Source organism: Aulostomus chinensis, chromosome 10, assembly GCF_037954235.1.
Source record: "Aulostomus chinensis isolate RoL2024-O1b breed Wild chromosome 10, RoL_Achi_v1.0, whole genome shotgun sequence".
Classification (NCBI taxonomy): Eukaryota; Metazoa; Chordata; class Actinopteri; order Syngnathiformes; family Aulostomidae; genus Aulostomus; species Aulostomus chinensis.
In genome coordinates this window covers 5,664,246-5,679,698 of record NC_141329.1, presented here as the reverse complement: position 1 = coordinate 5,679,698, position 15,453 = coordinate 5,664,246, and the positions used below count along the sequence as shown (strand labels likewise).

Genomic DNA, 15,453 nt, shown 5'->3' with positions numbered 1-15,453 from the left:
CATACACACACACATTCCTACACACTTAGTCTTCACCAACTAAAGGAGAGACTGTTAAGGTGCATTTGAGAAGCTGTGGTGGTGCTTTCATACAATATTGTGTGATCTTCATCAGCAACAGATCTTCCATCAGCATCTAAAAGGACCTAGTAATTACTGTGTTCAAGGTCCAAAAAAACCCCAAACCTTTGAGCCTCAGTTTTTAAGCTAACATGGACAAGAAGTCCTTTGAGAACAACATACCCCCATCATCTCAAAGTCAATGACAACTGGCCTGCAATGGTCACAGATTGTACACATGAATAGTCAAACTGATTCAGGGGAACAGCTGTAAATAAATAGATCAGCAGTCGTTGGTTTACAATGACAAAATTTACTAAAAAAAAAGAAAGCAGTACAAAAATAATCCAGCTGAATAGTCCCCTGGTTTTAGCACGACGTCTCTCCCTCTGCACTGGATGGAGCTGTCTTGAAACATTATCCAGCGATTGCAGAGTGAAGATTTTATTGGACTATTTTGAAAGACGAAGATGAAGCAGAGTGATGTTATCACATAACAGGAGGCTTCCGTGTGCTTCCCCGTCTGACCAGCTGTTGTTTTGTACCAACCTGAGCAAGCTGCTAAGACGATGAAGGATTCCCACGGGCTAGCTCCAACTGTAATTACTGGGATGGCTGAGGACAGGTGACGGCCTTTTTACACAACATACCTGTGTGTATCGATGCACACAGTCACACACAAATATTTCATGATCACAAACATGTACAGCGATGCTGACTTTGAAACAATTGTGGACCACTGCTTCATACCCATTGTAATTTTCATGAACCAGTAATACAAGAGTGGAGTCTGATGATGGATGATAAAACCTCCCCAGGATAGCCACCCTGTACTGTTATTTTATCCCATAGTATCAAGTTAGTGGGGCCTATAAAGAGGGATTCCCTGGTGCCTCGTCTTTTGATGGGAGATTAGGGAGGCACGCTGCATGGATTTGTCATCATGGTTTAGGTCCTATATGTTGGAGCCACAAGCCAAAACAATGCATGCCACTAAGGGCTGAATTCTAGATGGGTTCAAACAGAAAAGAACAAAAGCAACCCTGAGGGTAAAAATAATTACAGTAGTATTACACTGTGTCATTCACAGCCATTCCAGTGAGTGCATACACAGTAACAGTATCTCCTGGCCCATCTAAATAAAAAGGACCATAATTAATTTTATTCATTACACCTGCGTTTACCCTGCCAACAGACAAATTCACTGTGACTTGGTTTTGCCATTGTTGTTTACTTCTGTTTTGGCTCATGTCCTTTATTTTCCTTTGTTTCTAATGACAACTTATACAGCCTAAGTGAAACATAAGTGCTAAGATTATAAACTAAAAATTGAAGACAAATACTTCAAATTCAACAATTCTTAAACAATCAAATGTCGCTTCGCTCGAAAGGCGGAACTATCAGCCTCTGAGGAGCGTTACACTCGGACAAATTAAACCGGCGTACCGTGGAACCAAGTATGGAAAACAACTCGAAGGCTGTCAGGAGGAGTAAAGAAGAAAAGAAAGTTCTTCGTAAACAAATTAAAGCCAGTCACACTTTGCTGAAACATGAAGGAATCAGTACGACATCGCAGCCCACCAAGGTAACGCAGACCCCCGGCATTTGTGAGCAGGAAGTGGACACTTGAAGAGAGCTAGCTAACATGTGGCTTTTGCCACTGTCAACATTCACTCCTGCATGGTATTTAAACGCTAAAAATACACAGTTAAACAATATATTTTTTTAATCTAGATAGAAAAACGAAGACCCGCTTGTCAGCTGACGTTAGCTTTCATATTAGGTTTCCATTCATATTTATGAGAATAATAGCAGTATGGATCTTAATCCATCTTTATTAATTACACATGAAATATTATTACAGCTTTTCTTAACAGCATCAAACAAAAAGTAATAACGATCAGATGTCAGGAAATATGGGGAGGCAGAAAATAAGATACTATCTAGAAATACTGTAAAGTTTTAACCAGTACTTAAAATTATCCACAGATATTTAAAATTACACTACACTTTCTGGTGAACAAGATTCTAATCGTTACACCCTTATCTACTCTTCTCCCTTATTAGATATTTACAGTAAATACTTGAATCCACAAATATTTCATATGTTTGTCCACCGGACAAACAATTTCTATCCATTCTCCCTTTTTATGCACTGGAGGTCTAAGATGTCCACATTATACTCAAAGTATTGAAAGTTCGTTTGTTATCATCAGAGGAAGCGAAAGAAAAAAAAAAAAGGAAGCAGGTTTTCTTGTCCTGTGCAGGGGTGAATTAAACTATTCTGTCAAACAGCCTGATGAATACTAACCAGTCTTCCTCTGTAGAGTTTGGTGGTGGCGAATGGTGGCCTGGGAAATGGCGTTGGTCGCGAGGAGCTGTCTGCTGTGCTGAAAGAGATGGGCGAGATAGAGAACCTGGTCATGCCTCCGTACAGGCCTTATGCCTTTGTCACATACAGGTACGAGCGCTTCCTTGTGCTCAACACTAGCTCACCGCTAATTCATTCTTTCAGGATCTGTTCTGCCATCAGGAGCAAACATCAACTCTGACATTGTTGCTCTGCCTGTAGATCAGAGGAGAATGCCCTCAAAGCCCACGCCCAACTTAACGGCCAAACGCTGCATTGTGGAGAGAACCTCGTCACACTCTATCTCAGCTATGTTGAATCGGGTACTTAAACATCTGCACTCACATTCACATACTTGATTGAAACCAAAAGTGACACTTGATGCATAGTTTATACCTCTCGATTTTGTTGGTGAATTATTTGTTTTTAAATGTGAGCACCTGTGTAAATCACAGTAGGGCGAGAGGCAGCACGTTTAACAGCGCGCACACAACGGCAATCTGACAACATAGAATGTTATGTAGTAAGACATTGGCTTAAGTCAGCCAAATAGTTAGCTACAGGAAATGTTATTTTAACAGCAGCCTGAGTCTTATCTACCTTTTGTGTGAGTGCAGTAACATGTGAAGAGGAGGAGGCACCCCAGCCTTTACCAGAGGGATTAGTCTTGGTGGAGGACTTTGTGTCTCCAGAGGAAGAGGCTCTGCTGCTTGCTGCCGTAGATTGGTTTGTCAGTGATGACGTCACCGGTGAGGAGCCATGTTATCATGATTTTTCAACCAGGCAGTAGCTCATAAACCTACATTAACCTACAGTCATGGTAGCAACTTTATATTCGATAATTTAACTCTGATGTCCTTTTAGCTGAAAAAGCTCTGAAGCACAGAAGAGTCAAACATTATGGATTTGAATTTCGCTACGACAACAACAATGTGGACAAAGACAAGCCTTTACCTACAGGTGAAACACTGTTTTCAAACGATATTCATAGTTTTGATTTCCAATTCGATGTTTGACACTGCTTACCTGGACGACAAATATGTTTGTGTTTGTTTGTTTTTTTAATAGTAATTCCTATCAAATCACATCGTAAGTTTTTTTCCCCCCAAAGTCCCCAAAAGGAGTTGCCAAAAATCAGAAAATGTGAACAGTGTTCACAAATAATTGTGAAACAGAGGAGTTTTGTGTATTTCTTGTTCATCAGGCTGCATTGAGATATTTCTGAACATTATTTCTGTACGACAACAGATCATTAATTAACTGTTACAGTGTGATGGCCGTTTGTGGTATTAATGCAGGCAAACGTGTTCATGTATGTTCTCAGGGATTCCTGTGGAGTGTCGACCTGTGCTGGAGCGGTGTGTGAAGAACGGACACATCAACACCGTACCGGACCAGCTGACTGTCAACCAGTATGAGTCTGGACAGGGTTTGTGACTCCAGTCAAATATTTGATCTGCAGAACTCTTCAGACTCTGATATTCAGCCTAAGAATTAAAAAAAAAAAAACCCAAACCATCATGTTTCATAATTTTATCAATAAAGATAAGTGACATTTATTTAACTATTGATCCCAAATGCAGCAAATTTGTCAAAAAAACCCATCAAGTTCAATAAATTTAGTTGAAAAAATTGCTCTTGGAACAGTGAGTCTGTAACTATCGAACCCACAAATGGAATGTCAAAAACCACCGAGCCACATTCATGAATTATTCTTGTGCATAAATCTGATGTTACACACTTAAGGACTTAAATTTTTTTTTTTTTAATATATTCTCACAACTGGAAGCAAAGACTGATGGCTGTTTGTAACTCCTTCCTCCTGACGTCTATTGTGTGACTGTCAATCATGCATGTTCTCATTTTTCCAGTCTTTAATGTTGTTACAAGAAAAACACAATAAATGTCAGCCAAGAGCTAAAGTGAAGGTTAAAAGTCCTGTCAATCAGTCAAGCTTTCTGTATATATAGAACCTTTCAAACAAATAAATAGAAGTTCTAAGTGCTTTACAAGTGACTGATCAAACGGAAGAGAGTTTGGATTAAGAACAGTGTGACTGAACGCTGCACACTGAATGACCGAAGAAGAGAAAATATAGAACAAGACAACACTGAAATCATGGTTGAAATATGAACAGCAAAAATATAGATATGAAAATAAAAATGCATTTAGAATTATTAGATACGGCCAAAATGAATAAAGGACTTATTATAAAATTGCTTAAATTGATCATCATTGTAAAACAGAGTAATGATGAAATAGATTCCAACAATATTGGGATTACACAGTGAATTTGTGTGAAGGAATATTTCATGAACGAGGCCTGCACCCTATTTTCAAACTCAAGTAGATTTTAAAGGTTTTAACCACAAGGTGGCAGCAGAAGCTTCCCAGTTTTGGCTTCTGTCATTGTAGGTTGTGGATGAGGGAATTGCCTGAACTTCTTCTGAATAAGTTTATTACTAAATAACAAAAATGATTTCACGTTTCTTACATCATAAATGTTCAGCAGCACCAAAGTCAGACGAAACAACACATTTCTGGCTTCTAGTGTTGTAAGTGTTTAAATCTGTCGTACATGAATACTTACAGGTATTCCGCCTCATGTGGACACCCATTCTGCCTTTGAGGACACCATCCTGTCTCTCAGTCTGGGGGCAAAGGTATGAAGAGTTTCCATTTAGTCTCTGTGTTTTCCACATGTCAATACTTCCATGCAAATGCAAACATAACGAACGTCAATGTGAACAAGGTTTTGACCTCCAGAAATAACACTGACAAGTTGTTTGGTTCCCCCCCCCCCCCCCCCAACATCTCAACCCCGACCACACTGAGGTGGTCATGATGAAAGCAGCAATTGGAAGGCTGCTAGCATGTAAACACCGATTAAACAATTACCGTGTCAAACTGTAAAGAAAAGTCAGCTTTGCAAGGGTTTGTTGAGACACTTGATTTAAAAGAACATGCATTCCACTTCAGTGTCCTTGTGAAGTTGTTGAATTTAGGTATGGCTCTAATACATGATGGATGCAACGCATCTAAAGACAGAGTCACATTTACAGGTCATGGCATAGGTCATTCAGTGGGTGAAGACAAAATGTGTTGGTGGGGGAAATCCTCAGAAAACAAATGTAAGGTAACATGATGTCCTCCAAAGGGATGGAAAAACTGTGTGAGCACGAAGCATCGTGTTGAAGAGAAGCACAGCAGCTAGAATCACCATTGATTTAGTCACGTTCCTGTGGTTTCATTGATCGATTATCACCGATCGAGGGGAACCGCGCAGTCTTGTGTGTGTGTGTGTGTGTGTGTGTGTGTGTGTGTGTGGACAAAAAAAATAGTACAGAAAGTCTAGAAAATGAGTGAATATTTCTTGTCAAAAATCTCGTTACACATGATTTAAGACTCGTTTAACAAGGAGTTTCTTATTTCAAGATTGTTTTACTCATTACAAACTGAAAAAAAGGAACCTGCCGGAGTAATTTGCACATCAGTAAATATTTGATGAACTGTTATTTTTGTCATGCAGACAGTTCTGTTTGTCAATTGTGAATGCAGCACACAATCAAGTGCCAACATGTATAATTGCCTTTAACTTATGTTCATTCATGATTTATTTATAATTGTGTATTCATGATTGAATCATTAATGATAATAAGAATAATAACAATGATAATAATGATAACTTGTATTTATATAGCAGCTTACAGAGTACCCAAGGTGCTTTATATAAGCGTGGGGAAATGGGAAGGAGAAAGGAGGGGTGATAAACAGACAAGTGGAAGGCAAATTAAGACTGACAGAGAGAGGCCATGATGAAAAGGTGGGTCCTCAGAGATGATTTGAAAGTGTCCAGGGTTGGGGCATTGCAGATATGGGGAGGGAGGGAGTTCCAGAGGGTTGGTGTGGCCACACTGAAGGCTCTATCCCCGAAGCTCTTCAGTCTGGTGCGGGGGATGGATAGCAGGCCCATGTCTGAGGACTGCAGGTTCCGAGATGGAGTGTGTTGGTTGAGAAGGTTGGACAGGTAGCGGGGGGTGAGTGCATGAAGGGATTGGTCGGTGAGGACAAGGAGTTTGTAGATCTGGTATCTAGTGGAGAGCCAGTGGAGACAGATGAGGGTGGGGGTGATGTACTGCCAGGGCCTGGTGTGAGTTTGAACCCTGGCAGCAGAGTTCTGCATGAACTGAAGCCTGTCCAGGGTTTGAGTGGACAGACAGAGACAGACAGGACTCCGTTACAATAGTCCAGTCAAGAAAAGGTGAATGTGTGTACCAGGCTTTCAGGAAACGGAGTCTGAGACGGGAGATATTCATAAGGTGGACTTTGTGATGGATTTAATATGAGACCGGTAGGAGAGGGTGGAGTCCATGATGACGCCCAGGTTGCAGATTTCCTTAGATGGTGCAGTAGAGCAGCCATTGATGTGGAGGAGGAGATCCACAACCCTCCGGAGCACTGGATTGGGGGCCACGACAATGAGCTCTATTTTTTTTTACTGTTGAGTTGGAGTTGGTGGGTTGTCATTCAGGTTTTATGACATGACGGTAGTTGATCAAAGATGGTGGGGGCAGTGGAGTGGACAGTGAACTCCATTAACCCCCCCCCCCCCCACCCACACACCCCACCATGTGAAAAGGGCCTAAAATTGTAGAAATTGCAAGATATATTGTTTGAAAAACCCTTAAGCCCTTTAATATTACTTAATGTTCCATGTTATAACAAGTGTAATAAGATTGTTAAGAAATTAGACAAACAGAATTGGTAGGAGAATTGCTGTGTGTGTGTGTGTGTGTGTGTGTGTGTGTGTGTGTGTGTGTGTGTGTGTGTGTGTGTGTGTGTGTGTGTGTGTGTGTGTGTGTGAGATTTCAGTTGCGGTTTCAGATCAGATTCATTTGCTGGTATTGCATGTGCATAGCTCTGTCACAATTACATCCAGACACAAAGTTCTTTCATTTGCGCACACACACACACACACACACACACACACACACATACACAGAAGCCTCTTCTTCACAAAATCCAATTTTCCTGCTGTCAGAAGTTGGAGCGATGCAGTTTGAAATAGTGTCAATGTAATTTCCCAGCAGAGTTCACGCTGTTATGCGCTGTAAGGAAACATTAGGATCAAACGCCAACGCTCGGGTGGAGATGCTGCGGCTGGTTGTTAGGGAGAGAACGAGCTCTCGCTGTCCTTTTTTTTTCTGTGGGTGACTTCAAAACAGTTGAGTAAAAGGAGAGAGGTTTGAAAGATGATGTTTTTTTAAAAAATTCATTCATAATATTACAGTCATGAAGTAGCAGAATCATAGTAGAGACTGATTCACAAGGAAAGGTTTGCTGCTGCTCAGTCACTCAAAGCAGCAGCTTCATTCTCTTTTGATATTTAAGCGATACACTCAAACCCAGATAAACCCACAGAATCCATTACTGATACAGCCTCGTCTGTCTGTCCCGTTCTCATGAAGGCCATATCTGAGGAGCTGCTCGGGGGAATACCTCAAAATATAGCAGATCATTTCACAGAACAGTGGTGCTCAAATAAATTCCGACCAAATGCCATAAGAGCATGTTTTCTGATTTAGCTCTAAAAATAATAAAGAGGCCATGATTTGTATTGATTTCAATGTGCTGTAAATATAAAAAGGTAAATATAAGACATTTTAAAAATATAGCTCCAATCAAAAATAATCACATGCCCAACGTGAATATCCTTAAAAACATCAAAACCAGACCGTGTGATTCAAGACCTTTGGAAAGTTTCTTTGCAGATGTGAGCTGCAACGGCGGCTGTTATCTCCTCCCATCTTTTAGATTTTTTTTTTTTTAATCATTCAGTGTTTTGAAGGAAAAAACAGTTTGCAATATCAGAGTCTGGAGTCTGTTTTGACCATTAACTGACCATTGACTCCTTGCTGATTATAGGAACATTCACTTTTTTATTTTTGCTTTTACACTAACAAAAAAATGATCTGTATGTCATTATAGACGGTGATGGAGTTCCGTCATCCTGATGGCCGCGTTGTTAACGTGATGCTGCCTGGTCAGAGCCTCCTGGTGATGAAGGGAGAGAGCAGATACCTCTGGAGTCACGGGTGAGTCTGTTTATCTTATCATGAACTTATCGGCGTTTCACCAGTAGACTGCTGAATACACTGACCTGTCTCTCGGACGCCGTAGTGTTCTCTGGACCCCTGCCTAATCAGACCAGCGATGACATGTTTAGCTGTATGTCATCGTTCAACCGCCGGCGAGGTGGTGTCCAGCAAAAACGAAGTGGGCTTCATTGATAACTGGAAAGCTTTCCCCCGACCGCATCAGTTCATTCACTCAAATAATATTAGAAGAGGAGTCAGTCAGAAAAGCCTAATCAAAATTAGCACGACAATTATCACAAAAGAATATAGAAATTAGATGTGGACTATTAAATATTAGATCTCTGATGCCAAAAACTGAATCAGTGAATGAATTAATGTCCAACAACTGTATTGACCTGCTCTGTCTCACTGAAACCTGGCTGGTGATGATGAGTATGTTAGTCTAAATGAATCCACTCCTCCAGTCACATTAACACTCATATTCCTCCAGGCTCTGGCCGAGGAGGTGGAGTTGCTGCCATTTTTGACAGACGTTTAGAAATAAATCCCAAACCCAAAATAAGTTTCAATTCATTTGGAAGCCTGATTCTTAGTTTGTCTCATCCAGCCTGGAAATCTTTACAGCCGCTTTTATTTATTATTGTGTACCGTCCTCCTGGTCCTTACTCTGAATATTTAAATGAATTCTCAGAGTTTATATCCAGTTTAGTTCTCAAATCAGATAAAGTCATTATTGTAGGTGACTTCAGTGTTCATGTGGATGTTGACAACGACAGTCTGGGTGCTGCATTTCTCTCTCTTCTAGACTCAATTGGTTTCCATGAACCCACTCACCGTCACAACCACACCCTCGACCTCGTCCTAACATATGGAATTGAAGCTGAACATCTAGTTGTATTTCCACAGAACTGGCTTTTATCTGACCATTAATTAATCACTTTGAATTTGTATTAATCGACTACACTCCACCAAGGAAAACTCAAGTTTCCAGATGTTTTTCTGATCAGGCTGTAGCTGGATTGAAGGAGCGATTCCATTGGCACTAAATTCTGTGTTATGTCCCATTATAACAGAGGACGCTGTTGTCAACCTTAGTCCCTCCCAAACTGATCATTTTATCTCACATTAAGCAAATCTCCAGGACTGATTTCTTTCATCAACCTAACATTGCTAAGATCAGACACATCCTGTCTCAAAAAGCAACAGAAAAACTAGTCCATGCTTTTGTCACTTCCAGGCTGGATTACTGCAATGCCCTCCTATCAGGCTGCACCAATAAGTCCCTAAAGACTCTCCAGCTGGTCCAGAACGCTGCTGCCCGCATGTTGACTAGAACTGGTAGAAGAGACCATGTCTTTCCTGTACTGGCTTCTCTGCATGGCTCCCTGTCAAATTCAGAATAGAATTTAAAATTCTTCTTCTATCATACAAAGTCTTCAACAGTCAGGCACCTTCATATCTGACAGATCTCATAGTCCCTTATTATCCTGCTAGGACCCTTTGCTCTCAGGATGCAGGGTTACTGGTGGTTCCTAGAGTTTCTAAAAGTAGAATGGGAGCCAGAGCCTTCAGCTATCAGGCTCCCCTCCTGTGGAACCGTCTCCCAGTTTGAGTCTGGGATGCAGACACCCTCTCTACCTTTAAGAGCAGAAATGAGACCTTCTTTTTTTGGATAAAGTTTATAGTTACGTCTGGCTTAGGGAGGCCCTTAGATATGCTGCTAGAGGCTTAGACTACCGGGGGATCTCCCATGGTGCACTGGGCTTCTCTTACCCCCCTCTGTCCTCTCTTTCCTCCTATACTCATACATACTAACTTGTCTTGTCTCTGGAGCCTTTGTGCTTCCCTTGCTCATTGAGAATTGTTGGGTGTAAATTCATTGGAGTACCGTGGTACTAGACCTGCTCTACTTGTAAAGTGTCATGAGATAACTTTAGTTGTGATTTGGCGCAACATAAATAAAATTGACTTGACTTGACTGTCTCTGGCATTCCCACTATATGTTTTCTCTGTTTGAATCCCCTCCCACGTGAGAAAAAAATTGCAGTTCAGCCTCAGTGACATTGCCAATAAGAAGATCCACATTTTTTGGTGTTCACAGCCTGGACACAGACTGAAAAAACAACTCCTGCATCACAGTTTTTTGTCTATTGAAGGATTACCCCTCGGAAATTTGACATGGTGCCAGCCTGTGACCCACAATGCCCTCCTCATACAACATGTGACCTCGGCGCCCACAACAACCTCACCTTAATTAAGAGGGGCACCCGCACGTCTTTCACTTTCCGCAAGATCCGACATGAACCCTGCTGCTGCGGTGAGTCTAAGGCATGTTCTTAATAGAAGTGCATTTGCTCTGTAGATGTTCGTACCTTACATCAGCAACTCTTAGGTTTTGTTGTTTTAGACTTCATAAATTGTCCCAGCCAAAGTGCAGATGACATTTATGTGAAAAATGTGAAGTCGTGAAACCATTCAGCTAGCCATCACTTCCTGTCTGTATTGCCTCCGTCACTGTCCACATAAACCAAATTCTCTCTTGCCTCTCAAGCGTTCCCCTCTGCTTGTGACAGTCAAGGAGCCCGCTCAGCTCCCTTGACCTCTGCACCATCTCCTCCCTCAATCCCCCGTTGCCATGCCGATGCAGCCCTTCTGGAGGAGGAGTATGTGCACCGGGTGTACAATGCCATCGCCTGCCACTTCAGTAGCACTCGCCACTCCCCCTGGCCTCGGGTTTGCCACTTCCTGTCTTCGCTCTCTCCTGGGAGCGTGCTGGCTGATGTGGGGTGTGGAAATGGGAAATACCTGGGGGTCAACCCAGAGGTCATTGCTGTGAGTGACAGCTGATATTACAGACTGTACATTTGACATTGATATGATTTATTTAATTTTGATTTCTAGTTCTTTAGACATCATTATCCTTGTGACACGCCACACAGTTCCTTGATAGAAACTTGAAAGCTTCAGTTTAAAAGCACTTCACTGACCGTTAGAGGGCAGCTCATGGGCCCTGACCCAAATATACCTGCTGTCAGGGCATGTACTTGTCACTATTTCTGCTGGTTGTTATTATTTTCATTAGCTCAGTTTCCATGGTAATATCCTAAATTTCCAGTTTGCGTAGACACACACGGGGATGCTCATGAATGGGATTTGGAGGTGAGTGTAAGCAGCTTATCTTGACTCACGGTAACTGAGAACTCATCACAGTGAATGCTGCGATCATCACACAAGTCTCAGCGACTCTCTAACCTGCTTTCTCTCTCTCACAGCCACCCTCTGCTTTCTCTTTTCATCTCTCCCTAATCCTCCATTTCTTTCCCTTTCTCTCCCTTTGTCGATTCACGCTAAACATACATAGTTGTAGCATTTCTCACAATCTCTTTGCACCTCTGTCTCTTTTGGGAGGAGATCGACTGGCTTGTGAAGCCTAATTGAATTTCACCCTAAATGGAATGTGTGAAAGGAATTATTGTTATTACTGTAGCTCTTCTATCTTTCATTCCTCTGTATTTGTGTGTTTGCTTCTCAGATGGGTTGTGATCGTAGCAGCACACTGGTACAGATCTGTGCTGAGAGAGGTTTCCAGGTGTTTGTGTCAGATGCCCTCAGTGTCCCGCTGCAAACAGCTGCTTGTGATGCCTGCATCTCCATAGCAGTCATACACCACTTCTCCACACAGGTGCACGGAGAGATACAGACACACACTCACACACACACACACACGCTATAAAACAAATGGACATACGTGCCTCTGTGTGTGTAGACACTTGTTGAACTAAGGCCCTGATTCCCAGTGGAGTATGCATCATTACATCAGTCTAAGCAGTCTGTTGTGTCTGCTCAAAGTCTTACATTATGTTTGGCAAAAACTGCACTGTAGCCTAGGAGATGCGATGTATTTATAACATTTAAAATTCACCATGCAGTTCTGTCTCGTCTTTAATTAGCATCTAAACTATGTCTGAATGTGTTGCAGGAGCGTCGACTGGCAGCAGTGAGGGAGCTGGTGAGACTTTTGAAGCCTGGAGGTCGAGCGCTCATCTACGTTTGGGCTTTTGAACAAGAATTCAACCAACAGAAGTCCAAGTACCTCAAAGACTACAATAAAGAGCATGCTGGGAACCACAGTCCCTCCAACAACACAACAGAGGACAGCCAGGAGCCTAAAGGAGACAGAAACGCAGATGTTAGTCAAGTGACTGATGGCAGACTTAGTGTGCACACAAATCGCACAGCCTTCAGCTCTCGGGACCTTCTGGTTCCTTGGCATCTGAAGGATGGGAAAACACCAAGGAGACAAGCAGGAGGAGAGAGAGGAGAGTCACAAGGTGGAAAGAAGGAGAAAAGGACAGAAAAGTCCAACAATGTTTCCGATAACTCGTCCCTGAATGGCCTTGGCTCCAACAAGGAGTCCCACTCTGGATCATATGGTAACCCAGACGGTCTGAGGTCAGAGCAAGAGAACAGTCCAGCGCCTGTCTTCCATCGCTATTACCACGTGTTCCAGCAGGGGGAGCTGGAGCAGTTATGTGCACTGGTGGATGGAGTCGAAGTGCAGAGCAGCTACCATGACCAGGGTAACTGGTGTGTCATCTTAGAGAAGCGCTAAACTTTACAGTGATTTATTTCATTACAATAATTTAATTTAAACAAGGAGCTAATTAAACCATCTTTTTGATCTTTCTGATTTATAGGAAATGACAACACAAAATAAATGTTTGAAGTCTTCAAGTGTCTTCTGTTGCTGTACATCAAATATCAGTTATTTGGGATATAACAGTAACCTGAAACTTCAAAATTATTCTTTGCTTTGAACTCAAATGCTTTTTTTTTGTGCCTCCGCTGTCTTTGACCTCAGCGTCTGCTCCGAATTCACTGAGCTGTATCTAAACTGTAAACTGTGTGTGCCTGACCTTTTCAAGTTAAAGGGCCCAGGTGGCATTTGAGGCTGTGGGCTGTTTGCTCAAGTTCAAGTTAAAGAATGTATTTCTTTTTTATCTTAGTTTAAAAAAAAAGTGCCCATTGTGGTGGTGAATCATTGAAAACTCCGTCAAGAATTTGTGCTTTGAAGACTGAAATCAATGTGCTGGAGTTACATCTGGAACCATGTTGTGTGAAAACGCAGGTTTTTGCTTGTTGTGACTTGTGTTGTGAAGAAAATGCTCTGTATTGACATTTAACAGCATTGCTTTTTGCCTAGCAACATGAAATGTTTCGCGAGATGAAAATGGCCATCATACTTCCAAGTTAAACTTCATGTGTCCAGCCCTGATTTTTGAGTTTACCTCAACAAGGGGTTTTGTTGGTTCAAGATGCAACACCCTTTGTCCTTCAACCGTTGATCAAGTGAGGAAAAACTATCCTGAAAAAAAAAAAGAATCTTTCAACGGGGGAAAAAAATATGAGAGAAATGTAAGGAAGAGCCTCAGGGGAGGAATCCCTCCAGCATGGAGGGATATACGATAGATGCCGCTAGATCTATAAATAGTATTCGATGATAATTTGGGATACATGGAAAGTATCGATTGTGACAGAAACTTTCCCAGTAAAATTATATTGAAAAAACACTTTTCCAAAACCGGAAAAGTTGTTGGTATGTTTGACTCTTCAGATTCTGGAATGTGATTTATTTGAAATCTGTTTTTGTGTCATTGCGAATTACTTTTAGATTAAGAAAAACAGATTATGAAACAATACTGTGTTTGACTTTATGTTCCATGTTAGTTTGTCAATTGTAGTAACAATCAAATCTGGTTTTCTTGGGCTCACACACACACTACATCCTATTAACACGGTAAGTTTTCCCAGATGGTTTGAAAGGCACAATGAATTATAGGATAATGGCGTATTGATGGTGGCGGTGAAGCCTGGCTGTTTGTTGTGGCCTCTCCGTGGCAGGTTGGTAATTGGTCAGTGGTTGTGGATAAATTACCCCTGTGGCTCCTCAGTCGTCTTTGGCACACACACACACACACACACACACACACACACACACACACACACTGCATTGCTGAGACAAGGGAGGTTTGGTGGCTTTTACGGACAACGGTTTATTGATTAAAGTGAATTGTGTGTCTTGTGGCAGTGCTTGTCTTTTCAGGCACAAAAAAGTGGGTGTGAGCGTGTTTTCTGTGTGATAGTGCTAGCGTGTGTGCTTGCTGTTATTGGGTCTCAGCAGATATTTGTTTTAGAGAGAGAATGCAATTTGAGGTGTGCTTCCACCGGTCGCTGCTCAGTGATGCGGAAGGATACATGGCATTTAAAATGTTCAGCTGCCAAGAGTCTGGGGACATTGATATTACAGCATGTTAGGTTGAACCTATTACCCAAATTGTGACCAATATGTCGGGGGCCCAGTCGCTGTGTCTACAATGTGAATTCCTGGAAATTAAATGCTCATCTGCAATTCTCTTAGTGTTGTTGTTATTGTTAATGTACAGTAATCAGGCGGCACATACTAGATTGCATGTTTACAATTTACAAAAGTAGTTTATTAAAGGGAATTTGTTGTTATGATCCAAATCTCTGGTGAAAAAAAACAAAAACAAAACTTGCATATATTGGATGTATGTAAACAAATTATGGAGGGCTAACTGTCAGTTACATACATATGGAAGTTGAAACTAAATTGAAGAATTATTAATATTGTTCATGGATATTACCCCATGATCATGAATAATTGTAAATTCTTCCTTTTAATTATAGATGTGCTTTTTGTGGTTGGGGGAAAACTCATTGGAATGTGTGCTATTTTCTATTTTCATGCTACTTATTTCTGTTTTTATTTACAAAATATATTTTGAGATTAAAAAAAAAGTTAGTCTTAAGTAAAATGGATATATTACTCATTCTTAAAAGCCTAATGTAGCATCTGATGACATAAATAAATATACATAAATTCTTTACAAAACACTATACACAGCATTTCAACCGCCATGGTTT

General features: G+C 41.3%; 1 protein-coding gene across 1 annotated transcript; it reads left to right on the top strand.

Annotated features, from left to right (window-relative positions):
* The first annotated feature begins 1,497 nt into the window (after positions 1 to 1,497).
* alkbh8 (alkB homolog 8, tRNA methyltransferase) lies at positions 1,498 to 15,133 on the top strand. Its single transcript, XM_086215747.1, has 12 exons — positions 1,498 to 1,645; positions 2,388 to 2,521; positions 2,633 to 2,733; positions 3,028 to 3,159; positions 3,275 to 3,370; positions 3,735 to 3,839; positions 5,003 to 5,073; positions 8,399 to 8,505; positions 10,665 to 10,825; positions 11,060 to 11,340; positions 12,041 to 12,190; positions 12,488 to 15,133. The coding sequence occupies exons 1-12, from the start codon at positions 1,520 to 1,522 to the stop codon at positions 13,118 to 13,120; spliced, it is 2,097 nt and encodes a 698-aa protein (XP_086071873.1). The 5' UTR covers positions 1,498 to 1,519; the 3' UTR covers positions 13,121 to 15,133.
* The last annotated feature ends 320 nt before the right edge of the window (positions 15,134 to 15,453 follow it).

What these genes read in the sequence shown, in the direction of transcription:
- alkbh8 (XM_086215747.1), top strand. Translation starts at nt 1,520, where the DNA reads ATGGAAAACAACTCGAAGGCTGTCAGGAGGAGTAAAGAAGAAAAGAAA. An exon ending in ACATGAACCCTGCTGCTGCG is followed by an intron (nt 10,826 to 11,059) that starts GTGAGTCTAAGG and finishes TTGCCTCTCAAG; the next exon opens with CGTTCCCCTCTGCTTGTGAC. An exon ending in TCAACCCAGAGGTCATTGCT is followed by an intron (nt 11,341 to 12,040) that starts GTGAGTGACAGC and finishes TTTGCTTCTCAG; the next exon opens with ATGGGTTGTGATCGTAGCAG.